The sequence below is a fragment of the Trachurus japonicus genome, chromosome 9 (genome assembly GCF_045865225.1).
Source record: "Trachurus japonicus isolate A0001 chromosome 9, Traja_1.0".
Classification (NCBI taxonomy): Eukaryota; Metazoa; Chordata; class Actinopteri; order Carangiformes; family Carangidae; genus Trachurus; species Trachurus japonicus.
In genome coordinates, this window is record NC_140915.1 from 23,746,716 (window position 1) to 23,763,631 (window position 16,916).

The 16,916-nt window shown below is 41.7% G+C and overlaps 1 protein-coding gene across 10 annotated transcripts in view; it reads left to right on the forward strand.

Annotated features, from left to right (window-relative positions):
- Positions 1 to 6,510: 6,510 nt before the first annotated feature.
- Positions 6,511 to 16,916, forward strand: part of LOC146981446 (uncharacterized) — a 34,022-nt gene continuing 23,616 nt past the window's right edge. For 9 of the 10 annotated variants that reach the window (XM_085786645.1, XM_085786649.1, XM_085786648.1 and 6 more), the window contains exons 1-6: positions 6,639 to 6,845; positions 12,060 to 12,161; positions 12,891 to 13,093; positions 13,537 to 13,703; positions 15,088 to 15,195; positions 16,444 to 16,532. In XM_085786645.1, the coding sequence (XP_085642771.1) occupies positions 6,807 to 6,845; positions 12,060 to 12,161; positions 12,891 to 13,093; positions 13,537 to 13,703; positions 15,088 to 15,195; positions 16,444 to 16,532 (708 nt within the window). In that variant the 5' untranslated portion in view covers positions 6,639 to 6,806. Of the gene's footprint in view, positions 6,846 to 12,059; positions 12,162 to 12,890; positions 13,094 to 13,536; positions 13,704 to 15,087; positions 15,196 to 16,443; positions 16,533 to 16,916 lie in introns of all 10 variants that reach the window. The other variant, XM_085786651.1, reaches the window with a different exon arrangement.

A 16,916-nucleotide genomic window follows, 5' to 3' on the forward strand; every position in this document is an offset into this window, starting at 1 on the left:
AGATAGATAGATAGATAGATAGATAGATAGATGGTGGTGCCGGCTCATAGAACAATGTGGTGTGCACATTAAAACACTGGATCCAGATATCAGTTCAGTCCTTTATTTTGGTAATTGAACAATGATGAACGCAGATCAAGAAAATGTGAACAAAAGGTGGTGGATGTGACAGGGCATAATTGACAATGTGCCCTGTCAATTAAGTCTTTTTTTCTCAGGGCTTGAGGCAGCGGATAATCTAAGGTTCTTCCTTCAAGTTTCTCGGTCTGTTGCCTCACTGTACGAAGCTCAAGTTGCTCAGGCTCTCCCTCCAAGCCCAGATATTCTGCTGTACCAGGCAACAACATTGTGCACTCCGATCCATCATCTAAGATGACATACGTAGGTATCAAAGGTTTTGTCCAAAGGTTTTGTCCTTTCATGGTGTCCCTGACACCATGAAAATGAAACACTATAATTCCTGTGACAACTGGCCTAGGTGTTATTGATACTGACTACACGTGTCAATAACCTCTGTAGCCTCTCAATCACAGGCTACAGAGGTTCAGCAAAACATGTGGGCACGGGAATTAATATTATTACTGATGACGTATGACACCCATTGAGATCCGATCTGTCTGTTTAGACTGCAGACGTATTGGCAGATATCTGATTTGTATCCGATTTATTTCGGCTGTCTTTACACTGCACGGTTCAAGTGGCTCAATTCCGATTTTTTCTCTCAAGTGGCTCAGATCGGATCTGTAACATGAAAGTGTAAACGGGACAAATACGCATGGAATCAGAAATTGTCATATCAGATTCAGGCCCCCGTTATATGTGGAAATTAATCAGATAGGCCTACCTCTGTAGCCTGTGATTGACACGTGGGACTGACCTGGACACCTTGGCCAGTTGTCACAGGAATTATAGTGTTTCATTTTCATGGTGTCAGAGCGTCTGTTTTTGTCAAGTCTATGCGGATCGATACGAGGGAAAGCAAGGGAGTGTGAAAAGAGAGAGCGCGCAAGACAAACACCAGATTTTGTTTTCCTGCCGGCAAAAACTGAATCGAGCCCATTAGAAATCAAGACAGGAAAATCAAACAATGTACACAAATGTGTCCAAGAGGCTTGTCCTGTCCTCACTTGAGTGACGGAGGATTGAACGGTGGCACAACTGTCACCGTCACCGTCAGCTGCTCATCTCACAGCAGCTCCGCTCCACGCAGCCACTTCACTGACTTTATTTAGTAAGGACAGACTAGGTGTTCACTTTGTAAACAGTGACGGGTTGGATATAAACTCTGAACACCAGACTCACCTTTGTTTAAAATTATTATGGAATCATAATGTGACAAAGAAAAAGAAAAGAAATAACTAGTTTATTTCCAGCAGGTTGTTTCACACAAACAAAGCAGGTGTAAAGGCAGATATCAGATAGTCACTTCTGATAGAAAATGTAAATAGACAGTCAAAAAAATAGGATTAAGGCAACAAATTGAAATTGGGCATCAAGGCCTGTACTGTAAAGACAGCCTTCCACATATAACGGGGGCCTGAATCTGATCTGACAATATCCGATTCCATGTGTATTTGCCCCATTTACACGTTCAGGTCCATTTTCCAGCATGGGTGTTTGCTCCGGCTCGAAGGACCATGAAAAAACTATGATGTGTGATGTCCAAAAAGAGTGTTAAATGACTTTAAATGTGTTATTTGGCCGTCTGTGTTCTTTTTGGAATTAATGACAATCTGCCTATAGGGGAAAATAAGAAAATGCGAAAAAAATATAAAAAGCTGCTCCTATGAAAAGGCTATCATATTTTAATTTACTTATATTGACCCTAAAAAAATGTAGGTAAGGTTTTGCCCACTCAAGTGATACCGGTATCTGGTCTGGCCCAAGGACTATCTGACCTCCAGCTTCCACACCAACAATAAGGAAACTTTCACCATATTAAAACCAGTGATTTCAGCTTTGTGCCCTTTTCTCCCCCAAACACAATGAATCGTTTTATAATGCATACCTGTTTCTATCTATTAAAAAATAAGATTTATTGAATTTTACAACTTTATATATGTCTGGCTATTAACAGTCAAATTGGGTGCAGTGTAAATGATATGTTGCAGGGGTGGAGAACTTAGGAGCAGTACCTGACAGTAAAATGATATTGGAATAACCACTTATGCTAAATCTTAAATTTGACTTTATACAAATTTAACCCTTTGATGCACAACATATGCACACCCCTTAATGCACAACATGGATCAAAAATGCATGTGAATTCATGCTGGGTGAGTGTTTCTTTGCGGTATCTTTTAAAAACAGTTTATTGATTGAATCTTCCAAGTATTGTTTGAATATCTTGTTTTTAATTATTACAGGGTGTTATTTCCACTTTTACTTTCTTATTTTATGAACAAACAGACAAAAAGTCTCAGAGAGTGCACCAGTTAGCCAGCTAGCTGTTGACATTTCTACATTCTACTGTAGCCTATTAGTTAACTACAGTAGAAATGTCAACAGCTACAGTAGCTAGCTAACTGTTTATGGGGTGCCGTTTGTAAAGCTGCTCATGCTGAAAATAACAGCAATATTTTGTCACATGTAGCATCAAACCATGTTTGAGGAGAGAGAGCGGCATAAAGGGGCGGTCCTCTCTGTGTGTGCAGCCAAGGGATGCGCGTGAATGTGGTGACGTAGGGACGAGGACCAATAGATCCATGACGAGGGCGGGGACTGAACTCCATCGACTGACAAGAAGTCACTTCTGCTTTAAGTCTAAATCTAAATCTGGCCTCAGTCTCCGGTATCTTGTGTTCTCACGTTAAACTCCACACAGGAATTTAAACACCTGGCCTCAGTCCCCGGTTCTGGTTCTGGTTTTGGTTCTGGTTCAGATTCAGATTCAGATTCTGGTTTTGGTTCTGGTTCAGATTCAGGTTCAGGTTCAGGTTCAGGTTCAGATTCAGGTTCAGATTCAGATTCAGATTCAGGTTCTGGTTCTGGTTTTGGTTCAGATTCAGATTCAGGTTCTGGTTTTGGTTCAGATTCTGGTTCTGGTTTGGATTCTGGTTTGGATTCTGGTTCAGCAACCCTGATTTATCTGAGGCATTTGTAGATATTATACTCATGGCATGCTCACAGGCTGTCCAAGAGTTCTCTCCCACCGCCTACTAAACTGACCATCTCTCACATTCCTCTTGTTTTGATGATACTGTTACAGAGGTTCTGGTTCAGATTCTGGTTCAGGTTCAGGTTCTGGTTCAGGTTCAGATTCAGGTACTGGTTTTGGTTCAGATTCTGGTTCTGGTTTGGATTCTGGTTCAGGTTCAGATTCTGGTTCTGATTCAGGTCCTGGTTCTGGTCCTGGTTCAGATACTGGCTCTGGTTCTGGTTCTGGTTCTGGTTTTTGTTCTGGTTCAGGTCCTGGTTCAGATTCTGGTTCTGGTTCAGGTTCGGATTCTGGTTCTGGTTCTGGTGCTGGTCCTGGTTCAGATACTGGCTCTGGTTCTGGTTCTGGTTTTGGTTCAGATTCAGGTTCTGGTTCAGGTCAAAGTTCTTCCAGCCTCCTGGCCTCAGTCCCCGGTATCTCGTGTTCTCACGTTAAACTCCCCACAGGAACGAAACACCGGCCTCTGCTTTACGCTGCACCAAGTTCTTGACAGTGCTTGTTGTGAACCAGACATGAGTGACACCTGCAGCTAAAAATAACCAGAGGAAATTAAATGTGCTTTATGAAAAGCACATGTAGCCCAACTTTACTACATTTAGAGAATTGATTTCAAAGTTGGTCATATTGCTCTCATTCCTACTCTTTCTCACCATATCTGTAGTTACACACACACACACACACACACACACACACACACACACACACACACACACACACACACTGTTTTACCAACAACTCGCAGAAACGGAAGCCCTAACTGTTCCACACTCTTTCCTCTAAGACGGCTGAAGGCTGTAGACCAGGGGTCACCAACTATTTGTCGAAGGGCCAGAATTTTTCTCGGGGGCCAGACATTCAAATAAAATGAAACTAAATTCACATTTTGGCTGAATAATTTAGGTTTGGGTTTTGGCCTTTGTCAGTCAGTCTCCTATCACCTATACCACAGTCAGCCACTGGGAGTGGTATAGATATTTGCGGGTGTTGTGCCCACTTGCTTCAGTGTAAGGTAAGGTTATGGGCAAAACAGTGAGAGTAATCAACTTCGTCAGAGGAATTCGATAGTGGCACAGCCTGTTCCATGTCAAGCTATTCTTGTTGTTGTTATTTCAGCAGGTGCCACAAGATATTTTCTTTTTGATCCTCACAATTTCATAATTCGGTTGAGGGCCAGTTGGCGATCGCTGCTGTAGACCATTACATCTTTCTCATATCACACTTACTCTTTGAATACGGCCTCTATTCTATTGATTTCAAGGAGGGTGCTGAAGTTTCTGTCTTTTTACTTTTTCTAAGCGACCCTTGAACCTACATTATGTTTTGTATTTTTACATTGCTTGTGTTCTCAGTGAAAGCAACCCTGATTTATCTGAGGCATTTGTAGATATTATACTCATGGCATGCTCACAGGCTGTCCAAGAGCTCTCTCCCACCGCCTACTAAACTGACCTTCTCTCACATTCCTCTTCTTTTGATGATACTCATACTGAGGTCCTCTTATATTTGCCAGCCAGTACAACAATGAATCAGATCCCCTCTCATAAGTCCACATGTTTCTTCTACCTCACCTCGGCTCTTTTGGACTGCCAGCCTGTTCTTCGTATTAGAGGAATATCCATTTGACAAAAATAACTACAGTGGTCTGTTTCCACTCATCTGATGCCATCATAAGGGTTGCAGGTTTTTTTGTACAGGGGCTCTCTACATGACTCACCACTTTATGTCAACACCTAGGAATAACACAGGAAATTAAATGTTTGCAGTGAATACCACCTTTGCTTTCTCTGCGTTGACCAATACCTGATTTTAATTTAACAATAGGCTACTTTGGTGCACCCAATCCTCTGCAGTAGCTAGGCTATATGTTTTGAAAATAAATGTCATGATTCTTTAGGTGTAAAAATTAGAATCTGTGAGGGTTTTATTGTGAAGATTGAGGGTGGAAGTCATATTGATTTTATCTGGCTTAAATCTGGTCTGACTCTACAATGGCCTTTGGCTCCCCACAGTGACTGTGCACTAACACAGCTTCCATTAAGACCAGGGCATGTCTGCCTTAACCACAAATGGGAAACCACAATATCTCTTATGCTTATTGTCTACTGCTGTAAAAGGAGTAAAGCTACATTGGAGTCTCACAAATGTGGAATCAGCTAAAAGCTAAAAGCTACATGGGCAGCAACATTAAAAGGGACACACACACACACACACACACACACACACACACACACACACACACACACACACACACACACACACACACACACACACACACACACACACACAATACATGTTTAAGTGCATTGGCTCCAGTATCTAAAATTTACATTTGTCCTTTTATGAACACGTATAAGACAATAACCACCCACTTGGCTGATCTTTCGATTCCACATCTATTACTCTTCTTCTACAGTTTGGACCAAAGTATAATTTTGTCATGTTTAGCAAAAATCATCAGTTGTCCAGTTGTGTCAGATCCCCACGGCCCCTAAAGCTCGTGGTTGATGATTGGGTTTTAATAACTGAATGATTAACATCAAATTTGGAGAAGAGGTAAAAAAAAAAAGAAGAAAAAAACGGTAGGGGTTTATTGGCCCCTGTGTCTAAATAAAGCTTAGCAGTGTCTAAACTGACTGCTCCATGGAAAGCTCAGGGCCAAATTTATCTAGGAATACTTCTTACGTGCCGCAGAGAGGAATAAGTCGGGGCCACTAGGGGCACAAAACATATATTTTTACCCCAGGGCCTCTTAATGGCTGCAAAGATAAGACATGGCCAAATGATAAATGTATCTTCCATAAATATTAAAGTTTCTGGACTGATCGACTGTGTGCGCGTGCGTGCGTGCGTGTCTGAGAAAGAGAGAGAGAGAGAGAGAGAGAGAGATGGGGTTCTGTCCGCTCTGTGTCTTCTCTCACACGGCCATGCCTCATATTAATTGAAGTGCTTCCTGTCACGCACTCGCACACCAGAAGGACAGCGCAGTGTCAGTGTGCTTTGATTCTGGCTTTGGTTTCGATCATATTGCGGCAAAAACAGAAACACACCAACAAAACATGTGCGGCTCAGCTTCAGGTGCTGAAATCAGCCGCCGGCCATTGAAGGCTGCTGCTGTCCGTGGTGCTGGAGCGCTGCTGTGTTCATCAGTCACCACTGCGTGGGTCCCCTACAATTGGTGGACGTCGAGGCTATGTGCGGGATAGGATAGGTGCGTGTGTTTGTGTGTGTAGGGCGGCTACACGTTTGTGCGATAGCCATACACGGAGGGGGGAGAGGGGAGAGGGGGGGGGGTCAATACCGCAGGGAACGCGGTTGAATCACCGAGCGCGCCTCCGTCGGATCTCCTCTTCCTGCCCGTCACACCCACTGCTCGGTGTCGTGGGTTCACCCCGTAGAGAAGGGGAGGTCCGACGGCTCTCTCACACACACAGACACACACACATACACACATTCACATTCACAAACACACACATACACACACAGCAGCAGTAGCAGAGAGTGCTGCAGTGCGAGCGCAGCGGGGGGACTCGGAAGCGGAGAGAAAAAACACACACACACACACACACACATAACACACACCAGCAGCCTTATTGCCGAAACTTGGGTGTATGGAGAGATCTGCAGCGGCACCGTAGCGACGCAGGCCGACATGGAAGAGTATTTGCGGAGGGTCCAGAGCAGACTCGCGGTGAGTTAAAAGCCCTCAGCGGCGTTAACACCAGGTTGTGGGTAGCCTATAATGAACGAGACCATGTCGAGAAGGCTGCTGTACTGCTCTGCTACAGGCTGCGGTCCTGTTGCTGAAAAAGCGCACGCCAAAAAAGCCTCTCACGTCCCTTTCGGTTCCCCAAGCACCTGTAGATCGACAATATGGCAGTACGGGGGACGGGAAGGCGTGTTTGGCCCCGTATAATAAGCTCGTTGTGTTTCCAGGAACATCATGATGTGTGAATTTGAATGAGGAGCTGATTTCTAATGAGGGAGAGGCGTGACATCAACAAGTTTAGCCAGCGGCTGTCCTTCCCTGCTATTTGGCGGCTCTGCAGATACTGACTCATAATTTGCATTTGATCCTGAGCTGAATATCTGTTCACACATAAAGAAAAAACTCATGCAAATAATGGACAACGTAATTCATACAGACCAAAAGACTGTGCAGCCACTGTGCAGCAGTGTTTGTATTTTTTTTTGTGTGTGTCTCTGGGGCACACATGCTTCCATATTGTTACAGATGCAGTATGTGGTACTTCACATACAGTCTTGGTGTGTATACATTTGGCCTGCTAGTAGAGCAACAGTTGCACAGACGATCACAGTAGGGAGCCTTTCATGGATCATGCACATACCTTGAGGCCATGGGGCCCCTAAATCTGCTCTTTCTGCATGTGCTTGTTTAAATGGCATGACTGTATTACCAGTTGCAGAGCATGGCCATAATGTCTTTCAAAGGTTTTGAGCTGTAAACATGAATGTTCTCATCCCCTCAAAGTATTTACGATGAGTTTGTTCCCAGTTGATATTGGCTGCACTTAAGTTATCTTTGCTTTTTTTTTTTTTTTTGGCTGTACCTTGTGTTTCACTTAATTTCTCTGTCAGTGCCAGAAATTGATCAGAAACACCCCTCCTCCTTATGGCAGATGCTGAAGAGCTGGTTAATAGTAATGATTCTGCAGTTTATTTCATTACGTTAACCTGGTTTTGTTTGAATGCATCACAAATGGGTGGAAAGACATGAATGCACATAACTAGACACAACAAATATGTATGCACATGTGCATGCACATCCACATCCACACACAAACAGAAACTGGATATCCAAACACAGAGTTGCAATATGATTTACCGATGTTTATATCACCAATTTCCACTCTCTGCAGGCACAGGTGCACCTGAAAACAGACCTACTTTAAGGTCCATTTAGTACATGTTCTGGGGCATTTAATCATATCACATGGTCTTCATCAGCAGATAAACACTGTGTGTCTAAGTCAGTCCTTTAGATAGGTGATGATATGCAGCTGTTGATTTGACATGCTTTTGGAGTTGGAAAAAAAACAACATGAACATAAACTTAATCATTTTTTATTTATAAAGGATGTGAGAAAATGTTCTGACATAGACACCAATATGCTGTCACCCAGGCTACATGATTATATTTGCTTTACTCTCTTGATTAGTTGTCACTTCAGCCATGTTTACAGTGCTCAGAATCACCAGTTTATTCATGTAAACAGGTGTCTCGTCAGGACAATACAAACAAGCCTGTCAGGGATGAAATTTAAAAGAGGACTTGGGGCTTTTATCTGCGCTGCACTTCACAGAAACGGAGGGAAAGCTGAGGAGAAGAAAGATCAAAGAAGCAAATCCACAGATCAGAGCACGGCAGGGTAATTGAGTGATAAGGAGGGCAACTGATGAGAGTCATGGAGGTTGCAGATAAAGTGTAGCACATGACTATCAACCATTTCCCCCCTCACACGCACACATAGTACATGCACATAGACAATTTATCTCTCTCCCAGCTCTCCTATATAAACTTTGATGACTTGCTCTTTTACTGCCCCCCCCCTCCTCTCTCCATCTATCTGGATGGCCTCTGTCCAGAACACCCATACCTCTAATTGGCCTGGCCCTTATTGCTTACTGAATCTGTCTTTCTCTCTCCCTCAGTTTTTCTCTGTGCAGCTCCACAGCTCTCCATCCTTCACTCATACATCATTTGGCATAGAGCTGAACCAATGTGCTGAGTGGACTTCCTGCATCTGAGTCTACACACTTACACACACACACACACACACACACACACACACACACACACACACACACACACACTACACACACACACACACACACACACACACACACACACACACACACACACACACACACACACACACACACACACACACATTTGTAGGACTACTTTGAATTTGGCTTTCACTTTGTGCTTTAAACAAAAGTTTAATCATTGCAAAACCCTAGGTCACTCTCAAACTTTATATGTGTCTAGGGGGTGCTAACATCCATTTATCACTTTTCAACCCTGTTAATGTTTACTACAGCACATTATTGTTGAGACATTAAACAAACTGCCTGATGAAAAAGTGGACCAGACTGGCTTCACTTTCAAGGCTTTCTAGGCTCTCCTAATTTTAAAAGTGTGGCTGGCTTGGAAAGTGCAATAACTTAAAAGCATTTATTGGCACAAATAAACCAAAAACAACTTTTGAAGAGGCAGCTTGTTTGGATCAGCATGCTCTTTAGCAGGGTATCTATCCCATCTTTCATAAGTCAAGGATTTTTAAAAAAGGTTTACAAACCTGTTGTGCACTAGGTATTGCAATGTTGTTGTTTTCTAAAAGCATTAATTCTACATTAATGTGATGTAAATAGTGATATTGAAGCTGAGTAGCATTGACTTGCCATTCATTGTCAGCCCAGCTTTTTTTATCCTCCTCCTGGTGTTTCATGTTCCCCCACCACCCAGAGACATGCTGCTCAGGTAGAAATTGAGACTCCCAGAGATTCAAGTATCTGTCTGATGACCATGATGAACTGGTGACATGTTTTGTAAATATACTTTTAATATACTTGAGGAGGCTCTAATTACTCCAATCAGTGTAAATGCTTCAAATCTGCAGGTAGATTAGGGAAGAGAAGAGAAGAGAAGAGAAGAGAAGAGAAGAGAAGAGAAGAGAAGAGAAGAGAAGAGAAGAGAAGAGAAGAGAAGGGTTAGGGAAGGGAAGAGAAGAGTTGAACGTGAAGAGACAGGGAGATGGAGCTCAAGGATATCAGATGGCCAATATATGCGTGCAAACACATACACACCAGTGTTCTCCCGCAGGAGAACAGACACATAGACACTGAGTGGCCTTTTCTCCTGCTAATGCATCGCTTCCTTTTCTCTGGCCATTTAGTATTGATTTATTCTCCCTCTCTCTCTCCTATGAAGGAGGATGCTATATAGCCCCCCCACCACCACCACCACCACACACCTTCTTCTTGTTCTGTTCCTCCCTTCCCCTCTCACTTCTTTGACTCACATTTTCACTCCCTCTTATCTAAGGTCTTCCTCCTTCTTGCTCGTTCCTTCTCCCTATCACATTACTTTCACCTGTCCTGCCCCCTTTCTTTCCCCATTCCCACTTATCATTCTGCTGTCCATATGCCCCAAATTTCAGCCCCCCCCCTTTCCAACTTAGAGCCCTGCTTTCTCCAATCTCACTGCACCTTTTACTTTCTCATTCTTAGTTTAATCACCAGTGTCTGGAATCCCCAGCCCCACTTCCTTTATACAGTTTGTTCTCTCACTACCCCACACCCCACCAACTTATTTCATCTGGCACACAGGCAAGAAACAACTCTACTTTTTATACACCAATTATTTCTCTAACCTTAACATTAAACTCCCTTAAATGAACAGATTTTGATATTTGACACGCCCACAAATTACACAAATTTAAGAAATTATCCATCCACTGTCTAAACTGCAGGGTCCCGAGGGCTGGGTATGGACAGGTCACTATAGTCTGAGTTGAAGGAATCAAACCCAGAACCTTGTTGAGAGGCAACAGTGCTTACCACTCTTTCGCTATGCTGCCCCTACACAATTCAAGAAAAGCTGTACAGTCCCTGATGTTAAAATGACTATGTATTGAATGTTTTAATGCACTGACTACACAATCAGACTACTGCTAATCTGGGAAAGTTAGTTTCAAAAGCTCTGCCACTCGAGATCCACTCATTAACCAAAATGCTTGCTTATTGTTTGATTCTCTTGATTCATGTTCAAGCAGCATTGCTTGAATGTGAATAAAATAAAAGACTCTTATCTAGGTATACCTCTTTAATACAACTATTTTTCTCATTATAACAGTATGCTTTAATGAAATAAATAAACAAGAATGAAATAAACAAATGATTATTTGTTCGTTGTGGCAGGGGAGACCTAATCATCAATCATTTCAGCCATAAACTCTGTTTATCCTGTTACAGCTGAGCTTACGATCACTCTGGGCCACCTGCAAGAATCAAACCAGTGAACATGAATAGTCAAGGCCAGTCTTTGTCTCTGCAACTCGCTTCTTCCCTTCCACTGCTCCGCCATTCTCTCCCATCAGAGCGTGCTACAAGCCCATTAAGATGAGCTCCAGATAGACACGATATTCATTGTATCCACATTTTGCTTCTTGATTAATGGTGCAGGCTGCAGGGCAGGCTTGTACTAGTGGTGAGTCAGCTTATCTGTGCTTAGATAAAACAAATAGACAACACACACATACAGAGCAGGGTGGCTGTTGGTGATTTTGTTTCAGATTACTATGAATTTTTACACTGTTTCCCTTTTACTTTCACCAAGCGTAAGTTATGAAGGCTCATTAAAGAAGAAGGTTTTGCTAATTTCTCTTGTAATAATTTGAATTTATGAAACATTTTATTACTATTTTTTCACATTCTCACAAAGACAAGTGCTTAAACACCAATGCTGTAATCAGGCTATGAAACCCAGGAATGGTTTCATAAAATGTCTTCCACATTAAAGACCAATACCAAAACAAATGATGGGGGAAACTTAATTTTCTGCCCTTTTTCACTCCGAGATGAATGTTTAATCTCAGTAATGGAGCTGTCATTAATGTCCACTTAACATAAATGGTGAGTGTTTATCTGCATTGTTTAGTAGATTTAATGGAACTCATCACTTATCTGATAAAGCATGTTACTCTGAGTTAACCGCGAGAAAGTTTACGTATATATTTGGAGCTTTGCTTTACTGACTGTAAATACAATGTTCTTCTTCATTATTAATGTTTAGTGTTGCCGTCGTCTAATGCGATCATGCGATCTCAACAAAGCCAGAGACTCATTCAAGCTAGTGCTCTATGCTTGTGTGCATTTCCAGGCAGATGCATCAGAAGAACCAATCCATGCTGTTTTAGGTGGACCGGAGCCAGATGTTGACACTGTGGCCGCAACGCTGTGCTTAGCCCTCCACCTCAGCCAGGTAACATGAATTCAGCTGTGTTTTCTGCTTAAAAACATGTTACACCTTGTTCAAAATATTTTTCTCCACAATACTTTTTTTTTTTAATCTAGCTGTCATCCCACCTTTATCACTTTTCTTTTTAATTTATAAGCAGCTCTTTCATTTCCTTTGTTCATTACATTGTCAAAAATCAACCATGTTTTGTTTGGTTAAATTGCTTAGTTACTATTATACGTTTGTAATATAATGTTGTTTTCTGGTTATTGTTTATTGTTTAATACAGTGGTAGACATGGCAGAGATTTGTACTAATCTCCAAACCTTGAAAACAACCATGTTGTTATGACTATTAGTCTCATGAGCAACTAGTTTTGTGGAAATACAGAACAAACAGCTGGCCTTCATTGTAAACTAATATACTTTCTTGTATACCGTACTATCTACTGTAACTAATCACATGCCAAACACAAGAGTGTCAGTAAGGTGGAAGATTTCCCCACATCACTGCTGTGTGGGCTAAAGAAGGTCCAATATTGTCCACTATAAATATGCATAGATTTATCTATTGAGTTGCTTCATTTGTTGTTAACTGTTAACTTAACTGTCATTTGATTGTCTACCCAGATATTTTCACTAGGTGGTATATTACACAAATATGATAATCACAAAATTGTGGTCTTGTTATTATTTTATAGTTTTATTTTGTAATCTCCGAAGTGCATCCGGTTGGTGTGTCTGTGTTTTCCAGAAGGAAACGCCAGGTGGAGTGTATCTGCCACTGTTGTGTGGCCGGGATCGTAATCCGGTGTTGCCTGAGGATACGGTGAGGTATCTACAGAGGTTCAAGATCTGTGAGAGCTCGCTGCTGTGGAGGGAGGATGTAGATCTGGTGAAGCTTCATCACACCAGAAAACTCTCACTCACACTGCTGAGGGATGGACTTCTGGGCCGGTAAACACACTCAAATAATATGCAAATCATGCCAACACGCTGCCCACCAGGTCAGTCTGTTGATAACGTCTGCTAATCTTTAACTGTTTTATGAATAAACCACCGGGGAAGCTATTAAAATTTTACCTGGAGCAGGTTCAGAGGTTTTAGGATGTTTTATGTTTCGTAGGACCAACACTGATTAATGTGTGTACAGTCAATGTTGAAGCGCACATACATGCCCATCACAAACATATCCAGACACAGTGGGTCCTGGCTGAGAAGACTGTATTTGTTGATGCAAAAAATGAGAGTAAGAGTTTGGATGTGTACTTCAGGCCTGCATGTGTTCATCCCTCATGACCCAAAGGGAAGTTGTATTTATGCAAATGCCTCACAATCATTGCTCTTTCCCCTGCAGCCATCCACATCTCCTTCACCCCCCTGTCTTCTCACCCTCCTAGCTCTGAGTACCACACTTTGGAGTCCAGCATCCTGCGCGTGGTCCATCACGACGGGCAGCCGGATGCAGGGGATGATGGGGCATCATCGGCGGTGACGACAGTCGCCAGGGAGATTCTTCAAGAAGCAGTGGAGCACATCAGAGCAACGCTGGGGGAGATTCTTGGAGGTGAGGGAGGCACAGGCACCCCCCAGGGGGAGTAATGGGGCGATGAAGGAGGACACACACAAATCCGCTGACATGACTCGCTTAACACTCACCAGGAGAGATGGAGAAAGAGAGAGATGAGGGTGATGGTGAATGTGAGTAAGGCAGAACACAGAAAGACACACAGAGTCCCATAATGTGAGTCTTTTTTATTTAAGTTGGTTTAGTCCGTTGAGTTGTTGTTGTTTTTTTTATCAGGTGCACTAGTATTATTTTTCACTAAAATAATAAAACTAATTTATAAAAAGGGACAAAGGGAATGCCAAAATCAGAGAAAATAATAAGTCAAGAGGGAGCAGAGTATTAAAGCCTGTCTATTATTATTAGTTTATTTGGGAGGGACAGTGCATGCTAATGAACATTTCTTCACTAGGAATAAAATGTAAGCAAGCCGAGGTTTTACTGTATGAATGAGATGTAAAACTCTCCAGTCTCACTACATAACGTGTGTGTGTGTGTGTGTGTGTGTGTGTGTGTGTGTGTGTGTGTGTGTGTGTGTGTGTATGTGTGTGTCTCTACGAAACAGCTGCTCAACTTGTTGATGTTAAGCAGCCATGAAAGGCTGGGCAGGAGACATGACTGATCTCTGTTCAATAATGCTCAGCTTCTTTTCCTCTCTGCCGTCTCTCACAGTGATTTACAGTAAGAGAGGGAACGGCCAGATAGAGTAAAAGTGAATTAAGGTGGATGGAGTTGGAGGAGCGAAAGAGCAAACGAAGTGCAGATACAGACAGGGAAAAATGATTAGAGCAGGAGAATGATGTACTGCATTTTGAGGTTCATTGATACCTAAACAGGTTAGTAGCAAAACCCAATCCCTGCTGTTTCCTACTTATGTTACAAGAAGGCTTTATCACAAGAGGTATTAAACATTTTATAGGTTTATATACTGAGTTCAGCATTAGCTATTTCTGACCAGTCAGAGTCTGGGAATTCACAAATTGATCAACTTCCCCACAAAATGTTCCTGAATAAAAATTATATAGTAACTTACTGTAGTATGGCACTACATGTTTTCAATAAACTATCTATTTGGTGGAAATAATTGGTGGAGCATGGACAGCGCAAAAATATAAAGCTTTCAAAGTAGCTCACAAACCTCAAACATTGAATGATCATTGAATCTTATACCTCTTACTGTGCTGCTTTTGTGATAGTTTTATATACAAACTCTATGAGGTCTAGACTTGAATGAACAAATGCACAAAGAGGGAGGCAGAAAATCCTGACAAAACTGTTATGTTGTCCCTGTTCCTGAACCTACATTGAACTTACGACCATGAGCCTGTATTTGCATGCTGGACACACCCAGATATGTTGTTTATGTGTTTTCTTGTATCTGCAGAGGCCTTGCGGCTGCAAATTGGAGCTTTGTGGATCAACCATGGCCGTCGGTCAGCACAACTGGAGGAGCTCATGAGATCCTTGGAGGAATGGAGTGACATCACTGCAGGTCAGCCTGATGAAGTGAAGCAATGGGGTAACCCATAGCATAGATATAATAACCTTTGATATTAAAATGTGCATGTGCAAATCCATAATGACGATAATTGTACAGTTCTCTATCAATCTCACCACACTGTCATCTCATTCAGGATACACAAAGTGATGGTATAAAGCAAATTAAAGACAACAGGTGAAGAATCAAATATATCTGGCTTTTTAATGGCAGATGTTGTGATAGCAGAGGCCTGGGACGTACAATCTTCTTTCCAATTTTAACAAGTAGTTGGTATCAAACTAGTGAGATACTAAACTAAATACTTTGGTAATGTGTAAAATATGTCAGGAAACATGTGTTGGAGTCTCATCAAAAACACTCAAAGTAACATTTCTGGCACAAATTCATTTACTTTCAAGAAGCATGAAGAAAGGAAAAAATCTAAAGAGGTCAAACTAGGTCGTCTCTAATGAAGACCACAAACTAAAATTTGTCATTCATCAAGTTCCTCTGTTAACTACAAGCATTGTTGATGATTTTTTTTTAGCATGTATGAATATATCATAAGAACTGGATACAAGAGGGAAAGATGGTGCTGCCCTCACACATGAATGAAAACAGGAAAATTATACAAATATAAAACCTTCAAGGATTAAAAATCCATAATACAAGGACTAATAATTAACCTTATTTGCCATTGTAAGGTATGGTATTTCAGCTACTGAAACTTCTGGAAGTGACAACCACTTAATTAGAGCAGAGCTAACAACAACAACAATCTGCACCTGTTTAAACATATTATGCAACATTGGCTAATCACACAGGTGCTGCTGAAATATGTGGTGTCACTATATGCTCTAAACTAATAACAATTAAATGGGGCAACATAGCTAGCGGGTGAACAAGGGAGCTGTCAGTCAAAGCACAGTGTGTGCATGCACATGCATAAAACATCTAATAAAGCATCTGTGTGAGTGGAGTCCTGGTGTGTAGCACACACATTTACAGCAGTGGAGGGCCCCCTCCTTGATCTGCTATCGACATAACTGTTAAGTCCCACAGTTGCTAAAAGTTAAGTCTGAACCCTCTTTTGTCACAGTGTTGTAGTGCTCGGACATCCTTTCGATTACCTCACACTTCGGAAGAGGGCATTCACAACTTGTGTTTTTTTCCCCCTGTCTGTTGTGGGATTGTTGTTGTATCATTTTCTGTGTGTTTTACATAACTGTTAGTCTGTTTGTGTGTACTGGCTGTATGTAGACTTGGAGCAGCTGCTTACAGCTGAGCTGCGGGAGTTCTCTGATGGGGAGATGACCGTCGCTCTGTCCTCAGTGACCACAGATAAGCAGGTAAGCCTTCATTATTTAAAAAAAGAAAAGAAAAAAGAAGCTTAACATTTTCGAACTCGAATCGAACTTTTCATGCCTAGCTTTGTTTATTGGTGACCTTGTTTAATTCTGTTGTAATTGGACCCAGAAAGTCAAGATAACTCACCTGAAGTTCAGTTGATAAATCATGCTAACTGGGATAAAGTTTCTGATTTTAAGACTCACACTGTTAAACACTTATTATTTTAGATATAAATTAGTTCTTACATCAACAAATTTTCTTTAGTCAGATTTTTTCTTTAGATATATTATGGTGATTACATTGGGGTGTCAGTCAGTACACGTCCTATTCTGAGTTGCTTTGAAAGAAGCTCTTGATAAACTGTACAGCTGTATACAAGAGAA